The following is a 23859-nucleotide window of genomic DNA, read 5'->3' as shown; positions in this document are numbered from 1 at the left end:
GAAACTACTCAACTTTACATTTCCCCCCTTAAATTTAGAGGCTTCTTACCTGCATCTCTGATCCTGAAGCCTGCTTACTTCAGCTGATGGGCCTCTGTTTCAGAAATGCTGTGTAACAACAATCAAGCAAAATGCCCAGCTGGTAGCTAAAAAGGAAACTTTATATCAATTACATATTATAAAGAAGACTCAATACTTTCAGAATTGCATGTTTTAAAACAGTTCTGATTTTAAGTTTGTGAATTAAGTTTTTACATTATGAATGTTTATACATATTGCATGTCAAAACATAGCAACATGTCAAAACTTTTTTGACATGTTGCTATGTTCTCTTAGAAGAAAGGTGCCATGTTATGTTGGGTATAGAAAGAAAGAGAGACATAGCACAAACCTCCATGGGCCACTGGCTTTTAAATGCCTCCATTTTCCTGTGGACTACACAGCCTGTAATACTGCTAGTGGCCCAGGACCTGCCTCTGTCTATTTGCTTCTTTATTTTGTTACACAGGTAGCACGATTAACACCATCAACAGTCTTTGCTCTGACATAGCAAAAATTTCCCTGGACCCAGGGATATGTTCTGGGATCTTCTGACTATGAGTTTGTAGATAATAGAAAATAAAGTCCATAAATAAAAGACTATAAAGGTAGGTTACATGCTGAATAGAGCATATGTTGATCTCTGCTGATATAAAAATCTTGCATTTCTGTACAATCAGAGTAGGTGTCTGTATTATTCCTCCAGCCAGCGCCTCCTGTTTCCCAGTTCTTTTGTTCTTCTTTTAGTCTAGTTTTTCATGATCCTTTCCATTATTCCTACTTAATGCTGAAAGAGACACATGATAAAATGCTCAGAAGTAAATATAACAAGAAATATGAAAGATTTAATTTAAAGACTATTATAAAACTTTACAGGCTTCCCTCGTAGCTCAGTTGGTAAAGAATCCTCCTGCAATGCAGGAGACCCTGGGTCGGGAAGATTCTCTGGAGAAGGGATAGGCTACCCACTCCAGTATTCTGGCCTGGAGAATTCCATGGACTATACAGTCCTTGGGGTCACAAAGAGTCAGACACAACTGAGTGACTTGCCCTTGCACTTTCACGTGCATAAAACTTTACAGAGGGATGTAAAAGAAGACTTCTGCAAAAAAAAAAAAAAAAAGAAGACTTCTGCAAATGGGGAAAGAGAACTTTAATTTTGGACATGAAGTATAAAAATTATAAATGCATTATTTATCTCTAAGTTAATGTATATTTAATACAAGTTCAATTAAAATCTTTATAAACTTTATTATTATCTGATATTTCCCTTTAAGTTATTCTAAGTTAATCTATCTATAGGCTTTCCAGGTGGCACTAGTGGCAGAGAAACCTGCCAATGCAGGTAGAGGTAAGAGACCCAAGTTTGATCCCTGGATTGGGACAATCCCCTGGAGAAGGGCATAGCAACCCACTCTAGTATTCTTGCCTAAAGAATTCCATGGACAGAGGAGCCTGGTGGGCTACAGTCCATAGGGTCACAAAGAGTCAGACATGACTAAAGCAACTTAGCATGAATAAGTTCATCTATGAGAATGAAGAGTGAGAATAGCCACAACTTCGGGATAAAAAAAGAGTAATGAAAAGTAACATGAGAGGTTCAAGAGGGAGGGGGATATATGTATACCTATGGCTGATTCATGTTGATGCTTGATGGAAAACAACAAAATTGTGTAAAGCAACTATCCTTCAATTAAAAAATAAATTTAAAAAAAAAGAATATGCACTACTATTTACTAAAGCCTACTATGAAGTTTCAAATATTAAAATAAGGCTGTGGTGAAGATAGATAAACACCAACAAAAAAGAAACTAAATTGAGAAATAGACCTTAATATGAATGACAATTTAGGGTATAATACTATCTCTGACAAATGGGCACTAGAACAGTTTGTTATTCTTGTTGTATGTCATTGCTTCATAGCATATACTGCAATAAACTATTTGTGAATTAAAGAGTTAAATGTTTAAAAAACTCTAAAATAACTAGAGGAATGTATAAGTAAATATTTAATTTCTTTCCAGTTGGAGAAAGGTAGTTTTAAATGTAAAAGTAAATAAAGAAACCATAAAGGTATTTGACAAAAATAACCAATAAACAATACATAGTAAGAAATGGAAGGGAGTTTTATTCTAGCTAAGCTGAGGACTAGCCCAGGAGTGCAGGCTCCACCAAGGAAGAAAGCATTCTGAAGAAACATAGTTTTCAACACACTTTTATATTTTGTTGAAACAAAGAACATACATACATCAAACATGACAGGTATTTTCCTTCAAGGTTTCAACAGAGATGTGGGCTTTCTTGGTGGCTCGGAGGGTAAAGAATCTGCCTGCAACGGAGGAGACTGTGTTTGATCCCTGGGTGGGGAAGATCCTCTGGAGAAGGGAATGGCTACCCACTCCAGCATTCTTACCTGGAGAATTCCATGAACAGAGGAGACGCAGGCTACAATCCATGGGGATGCAAAGAGCCGGACACAGCTGAGCAACTAACACTGTCACTTCACTATTCATAATTTCAGATTAGTGCATACACAGAGACAGCATGACCTTGGAATCTGGGAAGGGAACCTTGTCTTCATAGGAGTAGTAGCATGGGCATCATGGAAGGGAGGCATTTGTTCCTACCTTCAAAAAAGACATTCTTTACCTCTGGATAATGCATTCTTTAATGGTTAAAGCAGATGTACAGCGTATGTTTGATAGGCCACAAGTCAAGCTGTTCTAGTTCACATAAAGTTCAGGCCAAATCAGGTATAAGCCAGAATGGCTTCTCCATACCCTAATGGGTAAAAGTTTCTTCTATCAAAGAACAATGATAGGTTCAACTATATAAATATTAAAACATTCTGTTTACCTTCCTGCTACCCTCAAGAAACAAACAGGCAGATCACAAACTAGAAGAGTATAAGCAACAGCGTAGAATGTTGACTTGTTCTTGAAATGTAAAGACCTCTAGCAAATCTACAGAATGGACAAAGAATGTCAAAAGTATTTGTTTTTATTGATTGTCTGCTAATAGACACTTGTAAATCTCATCTATAACTAAGTAATAGACACTTTAAAATAGCAGTGTTTTTAATAAAGATGATTTGGTATCAAGAAAGATTTGGGGAATGAACCCTCTCAAACCTTGCTGATGGAAGCGTAAATGAATATGGTCTTTCAGTCTAGAAATTTGGCAATGCCTGTCAATTGCCTTAGAAATGTTGACACCCTTCGAAACAGTTTCATCCCAATTTTACTATGTGTACTGCCAAAGTAAGGACTGCAAATAATTTTATATCCTGTAATTTAACCCAAGGAAATTCTTAGGAGTGTGAACCAAGCACTGGTCCATTACTAAATAACTTATCAATAGCAAATAAAACTAAAGACTTGAAACCCTCTGCCTCCAGGTAGTTAAATAAAATTTGGTATATGCATATGAAGAAATACTGTGCAATCATTATAAGTCATGTTTTAGAGGATTGCTTAATGTTATTTAATGGCATATTTAAGATCTATGAACAGTCAACCTCTGAGTGGGGTAAATTTGAGGCTTTGATATTTTTACTTTAAAAATATTTTTTCGTGTAGGAAATAAATTGAAAGGCTCTCCCAAAATATTAAACAGTTATCTTTGAGTAGTGAATCGATGGTTTTTAAATTTTCCCTGTATTTTAAAATTATTTTACAATAATATAAAATTTCTTCCAAAATAAAAAGTAATGAAAAAGCAGGGGACAAAAAGTTGAGTGTACAGGTTCTACTATTCAAAGCTGTCACATGTCCTTAGGGCTTCATAAATACTTTATAATCCTTGTGCAGAGAGCTGATTTTTGTTGAAGCAAAGCAGTGCCTTTATTTCAGCAAACAACTTTTTGGCCAGCTCAATAAAATCCTTTCTCATTTTGCAATCCCCAGTGTTTAGCAAACAGGCAGATTACAATTACCTGAAACAAATGCTTGAAAAAACAGTAGCAGTGGAGCATCAACTGCTTCATTGGTTTTGCAGGAAACGAATCTACCATGTTTGTTGGATATTATTGCTTTTGCTCGGTTCTCTAGTCACAGGCGGAAGGGACCTTAGGGATTACTGAGGGCCAGATGAGCTCCCAGGTACCTGCCAGTTCTAACAGAATTTGCATTACAATCTGTGAATGGAGATTGGAGAAGATAAACAGTGTCTTCATTTAATGTGAGTTTAATGGGGTGTTGCTTCACTAAACTGTCATAGTTTTCCAAACATGTAGTGCTTCTCAAAAAGATATAGCATCTCAGACTTGCTATCTTCTGCAGAAAATTTTATACCTGTCTTGGTATTACAGCTATGTATGTCTTTTTCGAGAATTATTTGATCATCTGGAATGTTTCATGTTGACATTATACCATCTGACTGGGTGATTTCATCAGAAAAATCTTTGTGTCTGAGGATACCAGTCTTTTTTTGTGTGTGTGGTTGTCCATCTAGAAATATTTCAGTAATTTGGGCCAAAATGCACATCCCAAGTCAAAGGGATAATAATTACTGAATAGTTACTCTCCTTTTAGTTTTCATGCATGGGGACAAAAAGAACGAAAAATGTCTGCCTTAAGTATCACCTGTGGAAGGGCAGGTTCTTTGGCATGTATGTATGTACAACCAGTAGTTGTTCATATCTCATAGTTTGTTCAGGCTCAAAATTAATACTTACATGCTTTCCCAAAGCATATACCTATCCGTCCCTAGACTGTTCTTAGTTTTTTGATGTATACCTTAGTGCTTTTTGGTAAAAATATTAATAGCCGAAGAAACAAATTCCCAGAGTTGACATTTAATGGAAAAGAATCTTGTGTTTTTTTGAATGATTGCACACCTGCCTCTCATCCTCTCAAGAGCCACCACCTACACAGTTGCCTGAGCCCTGGCCCTCCTGGATGGTGAAGCCATCTAGAACTGCTTCCTTGGATTCCCATCTACTCTTTGAAGACCATTATTTTTCCTCTTCTGCAAGCACAAGTGTTAAGGTTCCTCTGAGTTTTCCTCACACATTTCCTGTCACCTCCATGTAACTAACCCTACTCTCCTAATCCACAGTGCAGTTTCTTCCTCACCACTGATTCAAATCCTATTCTTGCTCTTTCCAGAGAATTCTGGTTCTCTGTCTTAGAATTTCCTTACCACTTGTATGTAAGTCAGAATATGCTGCTTTAAAATGATCTTTTTTGTTTTGTATGTATCTTCTTTATTATATTTAAAGTTCTCAAGACAAATATTTCAATATTTTCTCATGTATAACTCCTGTTGAACCTTCGGCAAGTCACTTATGCCTTCTTTCGCTTCCAAATGAGTATACTAATAATATCTGTCTTAGCCTATTTGTGAGGATATTATGAAGATAAAATGACTAAACATGTGTAAAGAGGCTTTAAAAATTGTGAGGCTACATATATACATCGCAGTAAATTTATACCATTTCACATACTGAAAAAAAAAAACTGTGTCAAAGTGAAATAATTTCTACATAACCATAGGAGTCTTCCTGCTACCATCTATAAAGTAACTCCGCCTTTATGCTTATGATTGTCTACATAATAAATTATGCAGCTAAAACTGAGAAGCCTAGTCAATTATTTGACTATATGAAATATAACATATTTAGAAACATATTTCTGAGTAATGTTTCTACTTACAAATTTATATCATTTTAATTAGAAATTATTTTTAAAAACATATATACATCAAAAAATACCTAGAAGATATATTGACATGTTGGGATATTGGGAATAATGTCAATTTTCCTCTTTTATTTCTGTTTCTAAATTTCTCTATGATAAACCTACCCTAGTGCTTTAATTTGGCAAGAAATTAGACAAAAACATGATTCATCCATTTTTATCCCAATTCTGAGAACATTGGCAGTTTATACTAAATGAACATTAAACATTCAGCAAAGTTTTGGAATTTTGGGACTTTGAAAGTTTAAAATGTACTGTTACAATTTTTTTTTACTGCTAGTGGTTGGCTAAAATGTTTTACAATTTCTACTGTTATAGCAAAACAAGTTAAATTATGTATATCTAATATGTGTGTTCTAAGTCACTTCAGTTGTGTCCGACTCTTTGCGACCCTATGGACCATAGCCTGCCAGGCTCCTCTGTCCATGGGGATTCTCCAGGTAAGAATACTGAAGTGGGTTGCCATTACTTTCTCCAGGGGATCTTCCCAACCCAGAGGTCAAACCTGTGTTTCTTATGTCTCCTGCATTGGCAGGCAGGTTCTTTACCACTAGAGCCACCTGGGAAGCCTGTATATTTATTATAGTTCAGCTCTAGAAAATTATGTAAAATGTATTCAAACATCACCCAGTAATACCAATAGTGAGATGCATCAGAAGACTCTGTTTTTGGATTATTTATCACTTATGTTCTAGTTTTGGACGCTCTGTGGAAATGCCCTTACTGCAAAAAGAGGAATATTTGGCAAAACTGGGGATCTTCAGACCATCCTTTGCCTTGCGTGTGCCAAAGAAGACATCACCTACTCTGGTGCTTTAAACGGCGACATCTATGTCTGGAAAGGGCTCAATTTAGTCCGCACCATTCAAGGAGCGCATAGTGTAAGTATTCTCATATGGAAATTTGTAAATTACTTATTAAATAAGTTAATGTCACAAATTTCTGTATTTTTTCCCTGTTGCTTTAGTATTAGCTAATTCTGCTGAATATGCAGAAGTCATGAAAGATTTCCCTAATTATTTTTGTTCACTTAGAAGAATTTAATATTTCAAAAGCATGATAACTTCATTAGCCTTTACCTCTATCAATTGGCTGATTAGTGTAATTTATAAGCAGCAGTTTCACAGAAACTAGAAGTATTTCATTGTCAGTTTCATCTTATAGACCAGCACTTCTCAAACTTTTACATGTTTATGAATCTCCTGGAGATCTTGTTAAAATACATACAGTGACTCAGTGGATCTGGAATGATGTCACTGCTGCTGGCCTGTGGTCAACATGGTGGAGACAACTATTATTTTTATAGTGGCTAGAAAGGTAGATTTTCCTCACCCCGAGTGAGGGAGTGTCACCTCCACGTCCCCACCACAAGTTCTTAAAATGCAAGCGGAAACCATTGATAAATTCTTTTGATGGTCTGCTCTGTAAGAACAAGGACACTTAATACTGAAACACTACGCTCAATTTTGACATATAGTAAAGTAATTTCATTGCTATATCTACAGATGATAGAGTGAAAATGCCCAGAAGAATGGGGAGATAATGTGAAAGGTAAAGTCTGTTGTAATAAGTGGAAATTTGGTAAAATAATATCAGAAACTCAGCAGACCTTTAACTTATTGCCTCCAAACTGATGCTGTAATACTGTGAACATGAAAACAAGTTTAAGCAACTCTTAGCAAAGGAACTATGAAATTTTAGACCTTTCTCATATGTTGAAGACCAATTTTCTTGGCTTTGCTAATTATGAAACAGCTCTTGAAACAATTAAAAGGTCAGTATTGGTCCTCATTCATAAAGAACCTGCCTTCAGTTCAGTTCAGTCGCTTAGTCGTGTCCGACTCTTTGCGACCCCATGAATCACAGCACGCCAGGCCTCCCTGTCCATCACTAACTCCCGGAGTTGACTCAAACCCATGTTCATCGAGTCGGTGATGCCATCCAACCATCTCATCCTCTGTCGTCCCCTTCTCCTCCTGCCCCCAGTCCCTCCCAGCATCAGGGCCTTCTCCAATGAGTCAATTCTTTGCATGAGGTGGCCAAAGTATTGGAGTTTCAGCTTCAGCATCAGTCATTCCAATGAACACCCAGGACTGATCTCCTTTAGGATGGACTGGTTGGATCTCCTTGCAGTCCACGGGATTCTCAAGAGTCTTCTCTAACACCACAGTTCAAAAGCATCAATTTTTCGGCTCTCAGCTTCCTTCACAGTCCAACTCTCACATCCATACATGACCACTGGAAAAACCATAGCCTTGACCAGACAGACCTTTGTTGGCAAAGTAATGTCTCTGCTTTTTAAGATGCTGTCTAAGTTGGTCATAACTTTCCTTCCAAGGAGTAAGCGTCTTTTAATTTCATGGCTGAAATCACCATCTGCAGTGATTTTGGAGTCCAAAAAATTAAAGTCTGACCCTGTTTCCACTGTCTCCCCATCCATTTCCCATGAAGTGGTGGGACCAAATGCCGTGATCTTAGTTTTCTGAATGTTGAGCTTTAAGCCAACTTTTCCTGCCTTAGTAACCTGATTTCTCTTTACACTGGATATTATGTCAACATTATACTCTTGTAGCACATTTTCCCATGAAAAAGCAGCTTTCAGTTCCTAAACCATATCAGATGTGAAAAGCATCTTCAGCTGATGCTTAACAAGCTAACATAAGAGTAACTTATGCTTTCATTTAGGCTCAGACAGTGCCTACTTGAACTCATTGGGATGCATTTCTTCTGTTGTATCTATAGAAGTGTTTGTGTTCCTAACCCACATATCTTTACTTGTTTTGGGAAGGAATTTGATAGCTTAGTTGGTAAAGAAACTGCCTGCAATGCAGGAGACCCTGGTTTGATGCCTGGGTTGGGAAGATCCCCTGGAGAAGGGATAGGCTATCTACTCCAGTGTTCTTGTGTTTCCTGTATGGCTCAGCTGGTAAAGAATCTGCCTACAATACGGGAGACCTGGTGTTCGATCCCTGAGTTGGGAAGATCCCAGATTCCCCTGGAGCAGGGAAAGGCTACTCACTCCAGTATTCTAGCCTGGAGAATTCCATGAACTGTGTAGTTCACGGGGTTGCAAAGAGTCGGACATGACTGAGCAACTTTCACTTATATGAAACACCCCCACCACTGTCTTTATAATGATCAGTTGTCACAGAAAGAAATTTATTATTTCTGTATCTGCTTCAGCCAAGGAATTCTTGGAAATTTTTTTACAATCCATCGTTTGTATCATCATAACAAAGGAGCACTTGAGCTAGTTTGCTTTGGTGGTTATTATGAATTTTTAATCTAGCTAGATTTTAGCTAAACTGGATGTTACAAATGGCTACTTGTTCTATTGCCAGGATTTCAATAGAGAACAGGGGATTTGTCTTCATTTTTGTTTTGTTTTTGTTTTATATTTTAATTATCAAGATCCAAATATAATGACTATTTAGAATGATTACAGCATTATGTGCCTTAATCAACAGGCTGGAATCTTCAGCATGTATGCTTGTGAAGAAGGCTTTGCTACTGGTGGACGAGATGGGTGTATACGATTATGGGATACTGATTTCAAACCAATAACCAAAATTGATCTCAGGGAGACAGAACAAGGATATAAAGGTAATGCATGTATTAATACTTACTGATAGCTCTTATTAAAGTGTTAAATACAGTGTGGGAATGTGTATTTATATTTCTCTTATCCCATGTTACTCCATTAAGGATTTAAGACAGTTTACATAAATGTAATGAATACAAGATAAAAAATATGTTAAAAGTAAATGGATACCTCTTTTCCTAATTTTCACAAAGGTATCTGTAGGTACTACCAGTGGTCCTACTGCAAAGATAAACAATGTAATGGTAAAAACTACTAAGTGGTGTCCTGGGAGTTGGGACTTTAACTTATAAAACTGGGAATTTGTGAACAAGTTAGTGACCCTAAATGTAACTGCATGCAGCCTCTGACAAATAAATAAAAAGGAAAAAACAAGAGAAATTATTTTTAAAAAATAGTTTTAGTGGAATAGCTACCATAGTAGTAGGAACGTGGGCATGGGCTCAGAGTCAGGGGTCTTGGGTTCAAATCCAAGTTTTACCCATTATAGATTTGAGACCTTGGTCGAATTTCTTAGCATCTCTGGGCCTCAGTTTCCTTATCTGCAAAATGAGCATAATACCAGCGCCAACTTCATAGGGTTATATGAGGACCAAACACATTTGCAAAGTGCTTAGAGTAAATCATTGTGCATAGTCGGCACTCAGTAAATGTTGGCTATTATTACAGTATGTTAAGTATGTGTACCAGAAAATGTAAAGCAGTTTATATACATCTTTTTAAATTCTCATGATAGGCTCATTATCTCATTTTTCATAGAAAGAATTTGGGACTGAGAGATTAAAGTGGAAAATATAAATATGAAAGATAAGATGAAGTCACAAATGATGTTAATCCACTGACCTCACGTGGAAGCTCTGTTCACATGCTCAGGTGGGCCTCAGATGGCTCATGGCCCCTGCGGCCAGCACTCAGGGAGGGGTGCTTAGTACCATGAGTTGTGGCATCAGCAAGATGAAAACTTACTCATTGCCCAGATGAAGGGGAATTACTCCCAGTGCTGAGATGGGAGAGAAAGTCCTGAGAATCTTCCTAGAGGGGTCTCTGTGACATGAGACCCAACATCCTCAAAAAGCCTGAAGTGACCTGATACTCAACCTGGTTGTTTTTCATGAAGCCCCTCTTATGTTGGCTGATGGCAGTGTAGCCACAGAGGTTCTTCCATATACCAAATGGTGTGGCCATTCTCAGAGCTCTCTGCTGGCCTGGGGTAGATTCCAGAGGACTGAGAGAAGAATGCATGGATCACTATGCTTCAGCCATCCTCCTTAAATAATGTTGTTTTCAACCAAAACTTTCTTAAAAATTGAGCAACAGGGAAGTGAGCTAGTCACTGTACTTCCTACATATGCCCAGAGTCCAGATTCTTTAAATGTCTATGAAATACAAACACAAAAAAATGTGTTCGCAGTCAGCTCACCTGGAGATTGGATTGCTATTCTCTTGCTCACGATCCTGAGGTGGATACTTTCCTGAGTACAAGACCCTGGGGTCGATACAGGAGGTTGTAGAATTTAGTGGCCACTTCATTGCATGGACAGGGAGACAGTCAAGGCCCTTGAGTTCTCTGCTGGAGAGCATGGGCCAAGCAAACTTTATCCCCAAAAATACTTCAGGCAGACCTAAGCAAGTAAGTGCCATAAGAGCAACGTTAACAATGCTAGAATAAAGAAAGAGAAATCGCTCAGTCATGTCTGACTCTTTGCGACCACATGGACTATATAGTCCATGGAATTCTCCAGGCCAGAATACTGGAGTAGGTAGCCTTTCCCTTCTCCAGGGGATCTTCCCAACCCAGGTCTCCTGCATTGCAGGAGGATTCTTTATCACCTGAGCCACAAGGGAAACCAGAAATAATGATTCCAAAAAGGCAATCACTTAGGCCAGCTCATCCAGAAGTTTTATCACATAATTGAAGTATAAATTTTAAAGTGTGGGGACCAGGGCAGAAGCCATATTTACCCTGCTATACTTTTCTACCTGATACCCAGTCCCTGACTTCAGGCTCCCAAAGGAGATTTCAGGAGCTGGTTTAGCACAAGCATCTGTATAGCTGGGGGTTTGTACTGACTGCCAACCCCATGGTTAGCTCCTGTCCCCAGAGTCAAAGGAAGATCATCAGGGACACTTGCTGTTTTCTTTCAGTCTCAGCTGATTTCCACACATACTCACTTGGCCAGGATCAAAGCTGATGCAGGTGGTGCGCAGGGGACGGAAGGTCCTTCAGCAGGTCTGCACCTCATAGGTGGGGCCTGTGGTGCCTGGACTTACAGTTGATTGGGGTGGGGGGTGGGGATTAGCATGTGCTTTTAGGTGGATAACCAGAGGGACAATAGCCTGTATTTCAGGAAAAGTAATGGACTGTGTTTTTAAAGGATTGTATAGACCACACTGCAGTTTGGGCCCAACGGAGCTATGAGAATGGGTGCCATTTTCTTGCCACCTCAATTTTTATAGTTGCAGCTCACTACTGATACTCTTATTTACTTCATGTTTTACTTTAAATGAATGTTAATGCATTTCTTTCTCTCCTTTATTTTACCTCTCCTCATAGGCAATTAATATCCGTGAAATTATGGCTTTAATATATTTTATTTATACATATTTTTTACTTGTTAAAGTAAGTTCTAGCCATTGAAATACAAAATTTTGTCCATGTAGCATCCTCGCTATCAGTGATGCCTTTGCCTGTCACACTTTTGGCAGCACTGTAACAGGAGCGCATTATGTACTGTCAAACTCCCAAAGCATTGCTGGTTAGCAATTAGCCCTTAGCATAGAGCAGAATAAATGTCTAGAGTAAAACTAATGAGAGGCTCCTGGTTGAAGTGTTGATAACAACCCCAAATCTGGCTCACTCTTCACTCTCAACTCATCTAGTTCTTGAGCCTGTGTGGACAGACCCTCACAGGGGAAACCTGCCATGATCCTGAATCACCTTAGGGAGCCCCTCTTGCCTTCGGGTGGGCCTTGGCGCCCTCATCACACTGAAGCAGGGCAGGGGTCTGCGGAGTTCAGAAACTGCTTTGCATATCTCAGAACAGGCCCTCCACTGTGTTTCCTGAGGCAGTTGCCAGGGCCACCCTGTTTTGGGGCACTCTAAGGCATCTGAAGGTATGAGGCCAGAGTGAGATGGGAGACCCAGCACAAGAATAAGGATTAAATATGTAGGATTTGAGATGAGGATTAAAAGTAGTTGAAATGTATACAGTTTTCTGGTCCAGTTTCAACCAGTCAATATCATACATGCCCTTGGCTCTCTGAGCATTTGCAGATAGTGTGGGTGAAAGGGGAGTGAAGAAAAGAGGGTGGGGAGAGGGAAATAAGAGGAAGAAAGAATGGACAGAACTTTGGAGTTACTTTGTCCCACCCTTTCCTGCCCTATGCCCCCCAGCAATTACCCTCACAGGAAGTCTTGACTTTTCCTCCACCTTCAGGCTCGGCTTCAAAATGGAAACAAAGAGCCATTTGAAAGGAGTGGATTCTAGTAAAGCAGTGTTTCTTGTTGTTGTTCAGTCAGCACGCCAGGCTTCCTTGCCCTTCACTATTTCCTGCAGTTTGCTCAAACTCCATGTCCATTGTGTCGATGATGCCATCCAACCATCTCATCCCTCTGTCACCCCCTTCTCCTCTTGCTCTCAGTCTTTCCCAGCATCAGGGTCTTTTCCAATGAGTTGGCTCTTCGCATCAGGTGGCCAAAATATTGGAGTTTCAGCTTCAGCATTGGTCCTTCCAATGAATATTCAGGACTGATTTCCTTTAGGATTGACTGGTTTGATCTCACAGTCCGAGGGACTCTCAAGAGTCTTCTCTAACACCACAGTTCAAAGGCATCAGTGCTTTGGCGTTCTGCCTTCTTTACAGTCCAGCTCACACAACCATATGTGACCACTGGGAAGACCATAGCCTTGACTATACAGACCTTTGTCAGCAAAGTGATGTCTCTACTATTCAGCACAGAGGTTTGTTATAGCTTTCCTGCCAAGAGGCAGTTGTCTTCTGATATGATGTCTACAGTCACCATTCGTAGTGAATTTAGAGCCCAAGGAGAGGAAATCTGTCACTACTTCCACCTTCTCCCCTTCTATTTGCCATGAAGTAATGGGGCTTGATGCCATTATCTTATTTTTAATATTTAGTTTTAAGCTGGCTTTTTCACTTTCCTCCTTCACCCTCATCAAGAGGTTCTTTAGTTCCTTTTTGCTTTCTGCCATTGGAGTGATATCATCCGCATATCTGAAGTTGTTGATGTTTCTTCTGCTTATCTTGCTTCTAACTTATAACTCATCCAGTCTGGCATTTCTCATGAGGTGCTCAGAGTATGAGTTAGACAAGCTGGGTAACGACAGACAGCCCTGTTGTACTGCTTTCTCAGTCCTAAACCAATCAGTGTTCCATGCTGTGCTGCGCTGTGCTTAGTCGCTCAGTCATGTCCGACTTTTTGTGACCCCATGGACTGTAGCTCACCAGGCTCCTCTGTCCATGGGGATTCTGCAGGCAAGAATACTGGAATGGGTTGCCATGCTCTCCTCCAGGGGATCTTCCCAACCCAGGGGTCGAACCATGTCTCCCCCATTGCAGGCGGATTCTTCACCATCTGAGCCAGTAGGGAAGCCCCAGTTGTTCATACGGAGTTCTGACTTGCTTCTTGACCCACATACAGGTTTCTCAGGAAACAAGTAAGGTGGTCTGGTATTCCTGTCTCTTTAAGAGCTTTCCACAGTTTGTCATGATCCACACAATGGCTTTAGTGTAGTCGATGAAACAGAGGTAGATGTTTTTCTGGAATTCGCTTTCTCTATGATCCAGCGAATGTTGGCAATTTGATCTCTGGTTCCTCTGCCTTTTCTAAACTCAGACTGGATGTCTGGAATTTCTTGGTTTGCATAATGCTGAAGCCTAGCATGCAGTATTTTGAGAATGACCTTGCTGGCATGGGAGATGAGTGCATTGTCTGATGGTTTGCACATTCTTTACTATTGCCCTTCTTGGGAATTGGGATGAGGATTGACCTTTTCCACTCCTATGGCCTTTGGGATATATATCCAGAAGTGAACTACTGAATCATATTTCTATTTTTTATTTTTTTGAAAAACTTTCATACTGTTTTTCATAATAGCTGTACCAGTTTTACATTCCTACCAGCAGTGCAGAAGGATTTCAATTTCTCCACATCCTCACCAATACTTTATGGTTTTTGATAATAGCCATTCTGATACGTATGAAGTGGTATCTCCTTGTGGTTTTCATTTGCTTTTCCGTAATGCCTTCTGATGTTGAGCATCTTTCATAAGCTTGTTGGCCATTTGTATGTTATCTTCGGAGAAATTTCTATTCAAGTCCTTTGACCATTTTAAAATCAAGTTGTTTTTGCCAAGCTATAAGAGTTCTTTATATATCTTAGATATTAATCCCTTATCAGATATATGACTTGTAAATAATTTCTCCCATTTCATATGTTGCCTTCTGACTCTGCTGATTATGTCCTATAATACACAAAAACCTTTTATTTTGATGTAATCCGATATATCTGTTTTTCTCTTTTGTTACCTGTGCTTTTGGTGTCATACCAAGAAATTATTGCCAAATTCAATTTTATGAAGATTTCTTATAAATGTTTTATGATATTGGCTCTTATATTTAGGTCTTTGATCCATTTTTGAGGTAATTTTTGCATATAGTATAAAATAAGGGTCCAACATCCTTTTTTTTCCAAAATATTTTTTATAACTGATTTGGCAACAAAACTTGACTTACACTTAGATGAAGCTGTTTATTGTCTTCATATGTGTAAATATTAATATGCTTTACTACAGAAATATTAATTTCAAGATGCTGCCCCAGACTCCACTGGGTCTATTACATGAGCAAAATCCAGAATTTTCAGATTTCCAAAATGTGCCTGTCTCCAAAAACTTCAAATGTATGGGATGGTGGACCTCCAATATAGTTTTCAGTGACTATCAAGTTCTGGAGTTTTCATGCTGGGAGAGACAGTGCCACACAATGTCAGCATGTGAAACTCTCACCTGATGTTGAGTAGGATGAGGCTCAAGGCCACTGGTATCAAGCTAACTGTAGGCTTAGGGCTCTAACTCAAGTCTCACACCAAACTCAACAAAAGTTCACTTTGAGTCTGATCATTTTTAAAACAAATTTATGTTCTGGGTAACATAATGAAGCTTAAGTGACTTATAGTGGTAGCAAGAAAAACCAAAAATAAGTGTTAATGCACGGCAATCAAAATGAATTACATCTATGGTAATAAAATACTTGGAGTTAATGGTTGTAAATGAGTATGTCTAAAGGAGTACAGTAATTATTCACACAGTATAAGATGCATCATTCATTTATCCACTCATTAAGCATTTATTAGATATCTACTAAGTGTCAGATACATGCCTAGAACTGGTTAGGCTCTTCTAAAAAGTCTGCCTCAGGCATTTTATTGGAGTTTTTGGTGTGTTTATTTTAACTCTCAACACATATTAATTGAATTGTTGCTGTGTCTAACGAACTCCGAGTCTAGAGGTATCTTGCGTTAGGTCAAGCAGCATTCGCTCAGCCTTGAGCAAGAGAAGGAGCCTGAAGCCTCGAAGATACGAGACGCCCCTTCTGAGCCTTCTCATCGTCTCTGCTGCTCCCACCATCTTGCACTCACGCTATAGAAGTTGCTTTGTAACTTGTGTTCCCGCTTCAGCCATTATTCTTAGAACAGCAGCTAGAGGGAATGGTTCAACATTTACATGAGCCAGATCACATGTCCTCAAAACCCTGCCACAATTCCCATTTTCCTCTGAAAACGAGTCCACATCCTTAGGATGGCCTACCTACCCATCCCCCTCCCATTCCCCTTCCTCTGCTCCGCCGTCTGCTCAGGCTGCTCCTGTTACTAACTCCGTCTCTATGCTCCCAGGCTGCTCCCGCTGCCTGCAGCACTCTCCCTAGGAGCCTGCATGATCACCACCCTTCTCCTTCAAGCCTTCACTCAAGTGAAGCTGCCCGGATGACCTTATTTAAAATCACAAGCCACTCTACCTCCAGTGCCCCAGCACTCTTGATCCTGTCCTCCTACATCTTCTTTTCACCTTGTAACAAGCAGTATAACTTACCTGTTTGTTATGTGTACAGCTATTTGTTTCTACAAAGGCAGGTGCCTCTTTGTTCACTGATGCCTCCCAAGCTCTGAGAATAGTGCCTGGCCCCGACCGGTACCCTGAAAACAGACAAATAAATGAAGAGTGTGTCGTGGGCCTGGAGTCCAGAATGACAGGTGACGAGGCTGCAGAGGGAGGAACAGATAACTGCTGTGTTCACGCTTGGCCCCCCACAGACCAGCAGTAGGAGGTCATAGAAGGGCTTAAGGGGGTGAGTGTCATGGTCAGGGTGCCACCTGCTCTGGAGCAGGAAGTGGGGCAGGATTAGAGGTGGGAGCCCAGGTAACTCTTCCACACTACCTATTCTTAATACCATTCTTCTTCTTCAGACTACACTGAGAATCATTCAGTCCAGTGGTTCTCAATCAAGGTGTTTTTGTCTCCCGGGAGACATTTGGCATTGTTGTCACCTGGGAGGGTGCTACTGGCATTCCCGAATACAGGACACTGGTAAACATCCTACAATGACAACTCGTGATGATGGATACCTCGACTAAGAATTTTTCGGCCCCAGATGTTAACAGTGGCATGATTGAGAAACCCTGGTATAGAAGGTTCAAAGGACCGATTCTCAGATCTGAGAACAGCCTTGTTGATGTTAGAGACAAAGCAAGTATCTTCTGGGATTCTCCTGGTCCCTTGGGTGCTTGATTGCTCACTTCCACTACCATCACCTCCATCACCTCTCTCCTGCCTGCTCGCCTTTATCCTTTGGGCTGTGCCTGTCACGTCACTGTTGTTCTGAGGAAGTGGAGGCCCTGGAGAGGAACATGTGGGAGCTGAGGGTGGTTAGGTGTGCCACCAGGGGCACATATGCTGTTGTTTGTTCAGACTCCACATGGAATGAGGTGTCAGACAAGCAAAGGCTGACTGTCTGGTTCGTTCTGGTAGTAATTCCCCTGTAAACACTCCAAGTGAGCCAGCCTCCTTGAAAAACCAGCCTGGGTGTTCCTTCCCCGGAGTGGAGGCAGCTTAACAAGTGTTTCTGTCTTCTGGGGTTCCGTTAGGCTGTGTGATCCTTCAGAATTCCTGAGGCTGTGGGATTTGGGATCCTGTGAAGTGGATTTTGAAATAGCCAGGGACTTAGTAAAGAATATCTGCTGGAAGTTCTCAGACAGCCCTTGTACACGGGAGCAGCAGGCTGTGGACAAGTCATGTCACAGACTCATGGCACTTTGTGTTTTTTTTAACTTTTTATTTTGTATTGAGGTAGAGCTGATTAACACTGTCATGACAGTTTCAGGTGAACAGTGAAGGAACTCAGTCATTCATATACATGTATCCATTCTCCCCCATCCCTCCTCCCATCCAGGCTGCCACATAGCATTGAGCAGAGTTCCATGTGCTATACGGTAGGTCCTTGTTGGTTATCCATTTTAAATATAGCAGTGTGTACATGTCTATATCAGACTCCCTAACTGTTCCTTCCTCTCAGCAACCATAAGTTTGTTCTCTACATCTGTGAGTCTCTTTCTGTTTTGTAAGAAATTTCATTTATATCATTTTCTTTTGAGATTCCACATATGATATGTCATACTATATTTCTCCTTTTCTATCTGACTTACTTCACTCAGTATGACAATCTCTAGGTCTGTATGTTGCTGCAGATGGATTTATTTCATTCTTTTCAATGGCTGAGTAATATTCCACTGTATAAATGTACCACATCTTTCTTCTTTATCTATTCCTCTGTCAATGGACAGTTAGGTTGCTTCTGTGTCTTGATTATTGTAAACAGTGCTACAATGAACATTGGAGTGCATGTATCCTTTCAGATCATGTTTTTCTCCAGATATATGCCCAGGAGTGGGATTACAGGGTCATATGGTAGCTATATTTTTAGCTTTTTAAGGAATTTCCATACTGTTCTCCATAGTGACCATACCAATTTACATTCCCACAAACAGTGTAGGAGGGTTCCCTTCTCTCCACATCCTGTCCAGTATTTATTGTTTGTGGATTTTTTTTTATGATAACCAATCTGGATGATGTGAGGTGATATCTTGTAGTTTTGATTTGTAGTTTTTTCATAACTATTGATGTTGAACATCTTTCCATGTGCCTCTTGGCAATCTGTATGTCTTCTTTGGGGAAACGTCTGTTTAGGTCTTCTGCCCATTTGTTGATTTGTTTATTTTGATGCTTTTAAGTGTTAAGAGCTGTTTGTAAATTTTGGAGACTTATCCCTTGTCAGTCACATCATTTGCAAATATTTTCTCCCAGTCTATGGTTTGTCTTTTTGTTTTATTGTTTCCTTTGTTATTTAAAAGCATTTGAATTTAAATAGGTCCCATTTGTGGTTTTTTGTTTTTATTTCCATTATTCTGGGAGATGGATCAAAAAAGATATTGCTGCAGTTTACGTCAGTATTCTGCATGGTGCTTTGTATTAAACACACTGCGTGTAGCATCCCATTTTTCCTCCAGTAGCCCTGGGGTCTCCTGGCAGGGCTGGCTCCTGGAGCATGAGGTCTGCCTCACTGCACAGGGCTCCCTGCTCTGAAGAGTCCTACACTCGGTTTAGTGGTTGCTGTCACCATCTTGAAATTCTTAATTACATTTAAGAATTTAAGTGTTAGTCACTCATTCATGTCTGACTCTTTTGTGACCCCAGGGACTGTAGCTTGCCAGGCTTCTCTGTCCATGGGCTATTCCAGGCAAGAATACTGGAGTGGGTAGCCATTCCCTTCTCCAGGGGATCAAACCAAACCCTGAGGTTCAAACCCACATCTCATGTTTCCTGCATTGGCAGGCAGGCTCTTTACCACTAGCGCCACCTGGGAATGTGTATGGAAACACACAAAAAAACCTGAAACAGCCAAAGTAATTTTAAGAAAGAAATCAGGAATCAGGCTCCCTGACTTCAGACTATACTACAAAGCTACAGTAATCAAAACAGCATGGTATTGGCACAAAAACAGAAACATACCTCAATGGAAAAGGACAGAAAGCCCAGCAATAAACCCACACACTAGTAATCAAGCTCACTTTCCTTGGAGTATCACCTGTCTCCTGCTCACCCTTATATTGCCTTTTACCTGGGGCACTCCTTAGTATTGCACCTTTAACAAAGCGAGGAGAAGGTCATCACCTTGTCTTGTTTGATCTTTGGTACCATGTCCTGGGGCTGCATCCACCAAGAAGGGAAATATCCTTTTGGAGAAGAGAGTTTACCCCAGACTTGCATGGGCTGCAACCTCATCTTCTCTCCATCACCTGCTCACTCTGGGACTTGGGGCAAATATTGCAAACTGTCTATGCTATGGTTTCCTCGTGTATTCAACAGATATTTACTGTCTCCACCTAGGGCCTGGTGCTGTCCAAGAGCCTCCTCTTGAATTGCTGTAAACCTTTTCGGGCACATGAGCAAAGCTCTGGGCACAGGGCTGGGAGTGTCTGGGAGAACCATTCCTGCACATTTACAGGACTGGCTTGTTTGACTCAGAAAAGATTTCTTAAAGTTGCACTTATTTTTGGCCATCTTCTCATCAGGCCTTCTGCTTTCTAATCTACTATGGTAGTTTTCCAATATCTGGCTGAAGAACCACTGTATTAGAATTGGCCCAGAAATCTGAATTTTCAACAGTCTGACTGAAATCTGAGAACACACACTAGCTTCGGAACAGCTTGGTAGTGACTGGTTCCCAACAAGTGGTTTTCAGCTAGTTCTCAACAAGTGGTTCTCAGCCCTAGGAAGCTAAACATAAGTATGCCCTGATCCACTCCAGACCCACTGAGAGAAATTTCTGGGTAGGATAGAGGCATCCATGTTTTAAAAACATTTTCTATGTAGGTTATGATGAGCAGTAAGGTTTGGAGCAACTGTTCTTGGTTTTTACCATATATCAGGCCTCAATGCACCAGGTTTAAGAGCACTGATAAGTACCACCCCTTCATGGATTGCAGCCTTGTCATGGTGAAGGGGCTTGCATAACTCAATGGAGCTAGTAACCATTCCATGCAGGGCCACCCAAGATGGACAGGTCTTAGTGAAGAGTTCTGACACATTGTGGTCCATTGGAGGAGGAAACGGCAACCCATTTCAGTATTCTTGCCCCGAGAACCTCATGAACAGCATGAAAAGGCAAAACAATATGATACCAGAAGATGAGCCCCCTAGTAGGAAGGTGTCCAATATGCTACTGGGATGACATGGTTAGATAGCATCATCGAATCAGTGGACATGAATTTGAGCGAACTCCAGGAGTTAGTAGAGGAGAGAGGAACCTGGTGTGCTGCAGGCCATGGGGTCGCAAAGGGTCGGACACAACTTAGTGACTGAACAACAACAACAACAATGACCAACTCCCTTCCCCTCCCCACTGCCAGTCTTCACTTCTTGGGCTAAATAATTGAAGGAAAAAGCATTTTATTCCCCAAATAGTTTTCTTTGTGTGTCAGATGCAGCCTTTCCTTCTGAGAATCCGCAATGCTAACATATCAAAATGATAGCAAACAGCACAACAAATATGTTGTAACACAGGGTTGTAACTAACAGACTCAGGGAGGACACAGCAGCAACTTCATAGCTCCTGGTGCTGACCCGGCCTGGGGACAGAATCTGACCACACGCACAGCAAGCTGTTCTCCATGGAGATGTGAATCTAATAAAAACCTGCTGGTTGAAATAACAACAACAATAACATACTTATTGATACTAAGTGCCGGATTGATACCCAGTGCCAGACACAGATTGATACTGAGGGCCAGACATTGGGTCAAGTGTTTGAATACATGCTTTCCCTGAATCTCTATAACAGTGCTGTGATGAGTGAGTGCTAGTATTCTCTCCAGTTTACAGGTAGGGCAACCGAAGATTTGAAAGATTAAACACTTGCCATGTCACAGATCTGGGATATAAATCCAGTCCATGTACTTAACTGTTCAATGAACTAGTGAAAAAAATAAGCCGTGTCCTTTAGGTCTGTGTTGATATTCATGATACTCATGAATTAGATCTCCCCATGCCCAGGTTTCAGGACTGTCACAGAGAGGATTGAAAAGGTACTGTTTTCCACTTCCTGGTCTGAATATAAAATGTGGGCAAGGAGCTGGTGTGAATTTGATCTTAGCCTTAGAGGATTTTTCTGTTGAAGTGGGTGGTTGCTCTGTACTGCCATCTGCTGGCTGTCTGAACCAAGCACAGGCCAGAGCCCCGTATTTCTCACAGGGGAGCTAGTGGCAGAAGAGGTCACTGAATTCCAAATGTGCTCCCCTCACCAAATCGCCTTCTGTTCATTCTGTCAAAAGTCTCTGAAACACACACTTTTTCATAAGAAAAGAGAATTTCTTTTAGGATGGTTTTCCCTGGCTCTCTATTCACTCTTGCTGAGTTTCTGACCATATTCCAAATAATGCCTTTTGTTTGACTCCCAGAGCAGAAGATAGGGAAAGACAGCTTAATTCCTTCCCAGTGCAGTGGTCACCTTGGCCAGCCTAGCTTGGAAATTGTGGTTAGGTTACTGTTCTCTTCATTTGTGTCAGAGAAGCTAAAACCAAGCCTGGATGGACAGGAGAAAGGACCTACTATCAGAACCCTGTTAGGAACCCGCCACTCCACAGTGTACCCATAAAAGCCAGTCTGACTGCAAAACAGCAGTTAGGTTCAGAAATGAAGAAAACAGGACGCTACTAGAAAACTCGAAGACAGCTCTCTACCCACTGAGGTGTCCTTAGGAAGCAATTCCCATTTTAAATAGTTATCTTGGAAGTGAGAGCAGCTTAGCATCTTGTCTGTCTCTGTAGGTAGACCCCTGGGGTCAACTTGTCTGACGTGACAGAATCGAGTTTATTGGTTTGAAGAACTGAGTTTTTGTGGAGAGCCTGAGTTGGTCTCTAGAGAAAATGTTCACAGCTCATTAGATTTATGTTGTAAACAATGAAAATGAAATGACTCCTCCCCTGGTTCTCTCTCCTTCTCCCCTGCCCCTACTTATGGTCAGGAACAATCCATGTCAGTTTAACTTCATTGCTTTTACTGCATATTAAAGCTCCTCCCTTATGTTGGTTGGTTCAGCGGAAGCCTTTTTTCAAATGAAATCTGCTATAAAGCACAGCCTGTGAGTTACTAAGGGGAAAGCAGGGGTGGGATCCTTAGACTCTGCCTCTCATCTTTCATTTCCCTGTGGTTTCCTTGCCAGGCCCCTTGAGGCTCTTCTAAGAATCCAAGAGCTCCCTGGGCAGAGTCTGAAAATACAGCTGGGTGCTGCATAGCTTGACTGCCTCGTCAGTCTAGTCTGGGGTGTGTGTAAGGCTCTTCTTTGTTCTAAACCTCTTAAAGACAAAGCAAATATTTTTTAAATGTTAACATATCAATTCCATGTGATAGGTTGTTTGTTATAGTATTCTTGAACATTCTGAATGTGTTCCCCAAACAGGAAGTTAAAAAATAGTAGGGATGGTGGGAGAAAAATGTTTGTATACTGGTGGTTCTTTGGGAGAGATTTTGTGTTCAAGCCATTTACTTTGAGGCCATGGGGAGAACTCACCTGTTCATGCTTGTAGTGGAGCTGTGGGTGCCAGGTCTGCTTGGAAAGGTAAGTCTTTAGGACAGTCAGTGGAATATTAAAGGGACTGTGGTTTGAATATTTTGGTAACAGTTAAAATACATAACATATTGCTGAGACATATATGTGTATATATATAATATGTGTGTATGTATGTATTATTTTTATTGAGATACAATTGAACTATAACCTTAGTTTCAGGTATATAAAATAATGTTTATATATAATGTGTGTGTGTGTATTTGTCTCTAAATGATGACCTCAAGTTTATTTAACATCACTACACATAGTTATACATTTTTTTTTGTGATGAAAACTTTTAAGATCTATTCTCTTAGCTACTTTTAAGTACACATTACAGTATTACTAAATGTACATGTACATAATGCTGTACATTACACCCCCAGGACTTACCTACTTTATAACTGGAAGTCTGTGCCTTTTGATTACCTTCACTCATTTTGCCTAACGTCCACCCCAGTCTCTGGCAATCACCAATCTGTTCTGTGTATCTGTGAAATTTGGGGTTTTGTTATTTCTTTTTTAGGTTCCACATATATTCCCATAATATTTATCTTTCTCTGTCTGACTTATTTCACATATCATTATGCCCTCAGAAGTCACCTATGTTGTCCCAAATGGCAAGAATTTTTTGTGTGTGTGTGGCTGAATAATAATCTGTTATCTATGTGTATATCAGATTTTATTGATCAGCTGGTGAAGAGTTAGGTTGTTTCCACGCTGTGGCTATGGTGAGTCATGTTGCAGTGAACATGCGGGTACAGATACGTTTTAAAGCTAGTGGTTTTGTTCCCTTCAGATAACATTCAGAAGTGAAATAGCTAGATCCTACGGTAG

At 40.4% G+C, this 23859-nt stretch overlaps 1 protein-coding gene across 1 annotated transcript in view; it reads left to right on the top strand.

Moving 5' to 3' along the window:
- Positions 1-23859, top strand: part of EML6 (EMAP like 6) — a 274839-nt gene that overhangs the window by 117974 nt on the left and 133006 nt on the right. The window contains exons 5-6 of the mRNA XM_061155430.1: positions 6434-6619; positions 9206-9341. Coding sequence (XP_061011413.1) covers positions 6434-6619; positions 9206-9341 — 322 coding nt within the window. The remainder of the gene's footprint in view (positions 1-6433; positions 6620-9205; positions 9342-23859) is intronic.

The sequence above is a fragment of the Dama dama genome, chromosome 11 (genome assembly GCF_033118175.1).
Source record: "Dama dama isolate Ldn47 chromosome 11, ASM3311817v1, whole genome shotgun sequence".
Taxonomy (NCBI): Eukaryota; Metazoa; Chordata; class Mammalia; order Artiodactyla; family Cervidae; genus Dama; species Dama dama.
Note: the sequence above shows the minus strand (reverse complement) of the source record. Positions and strands in the feature narration are given on the sequence as shown.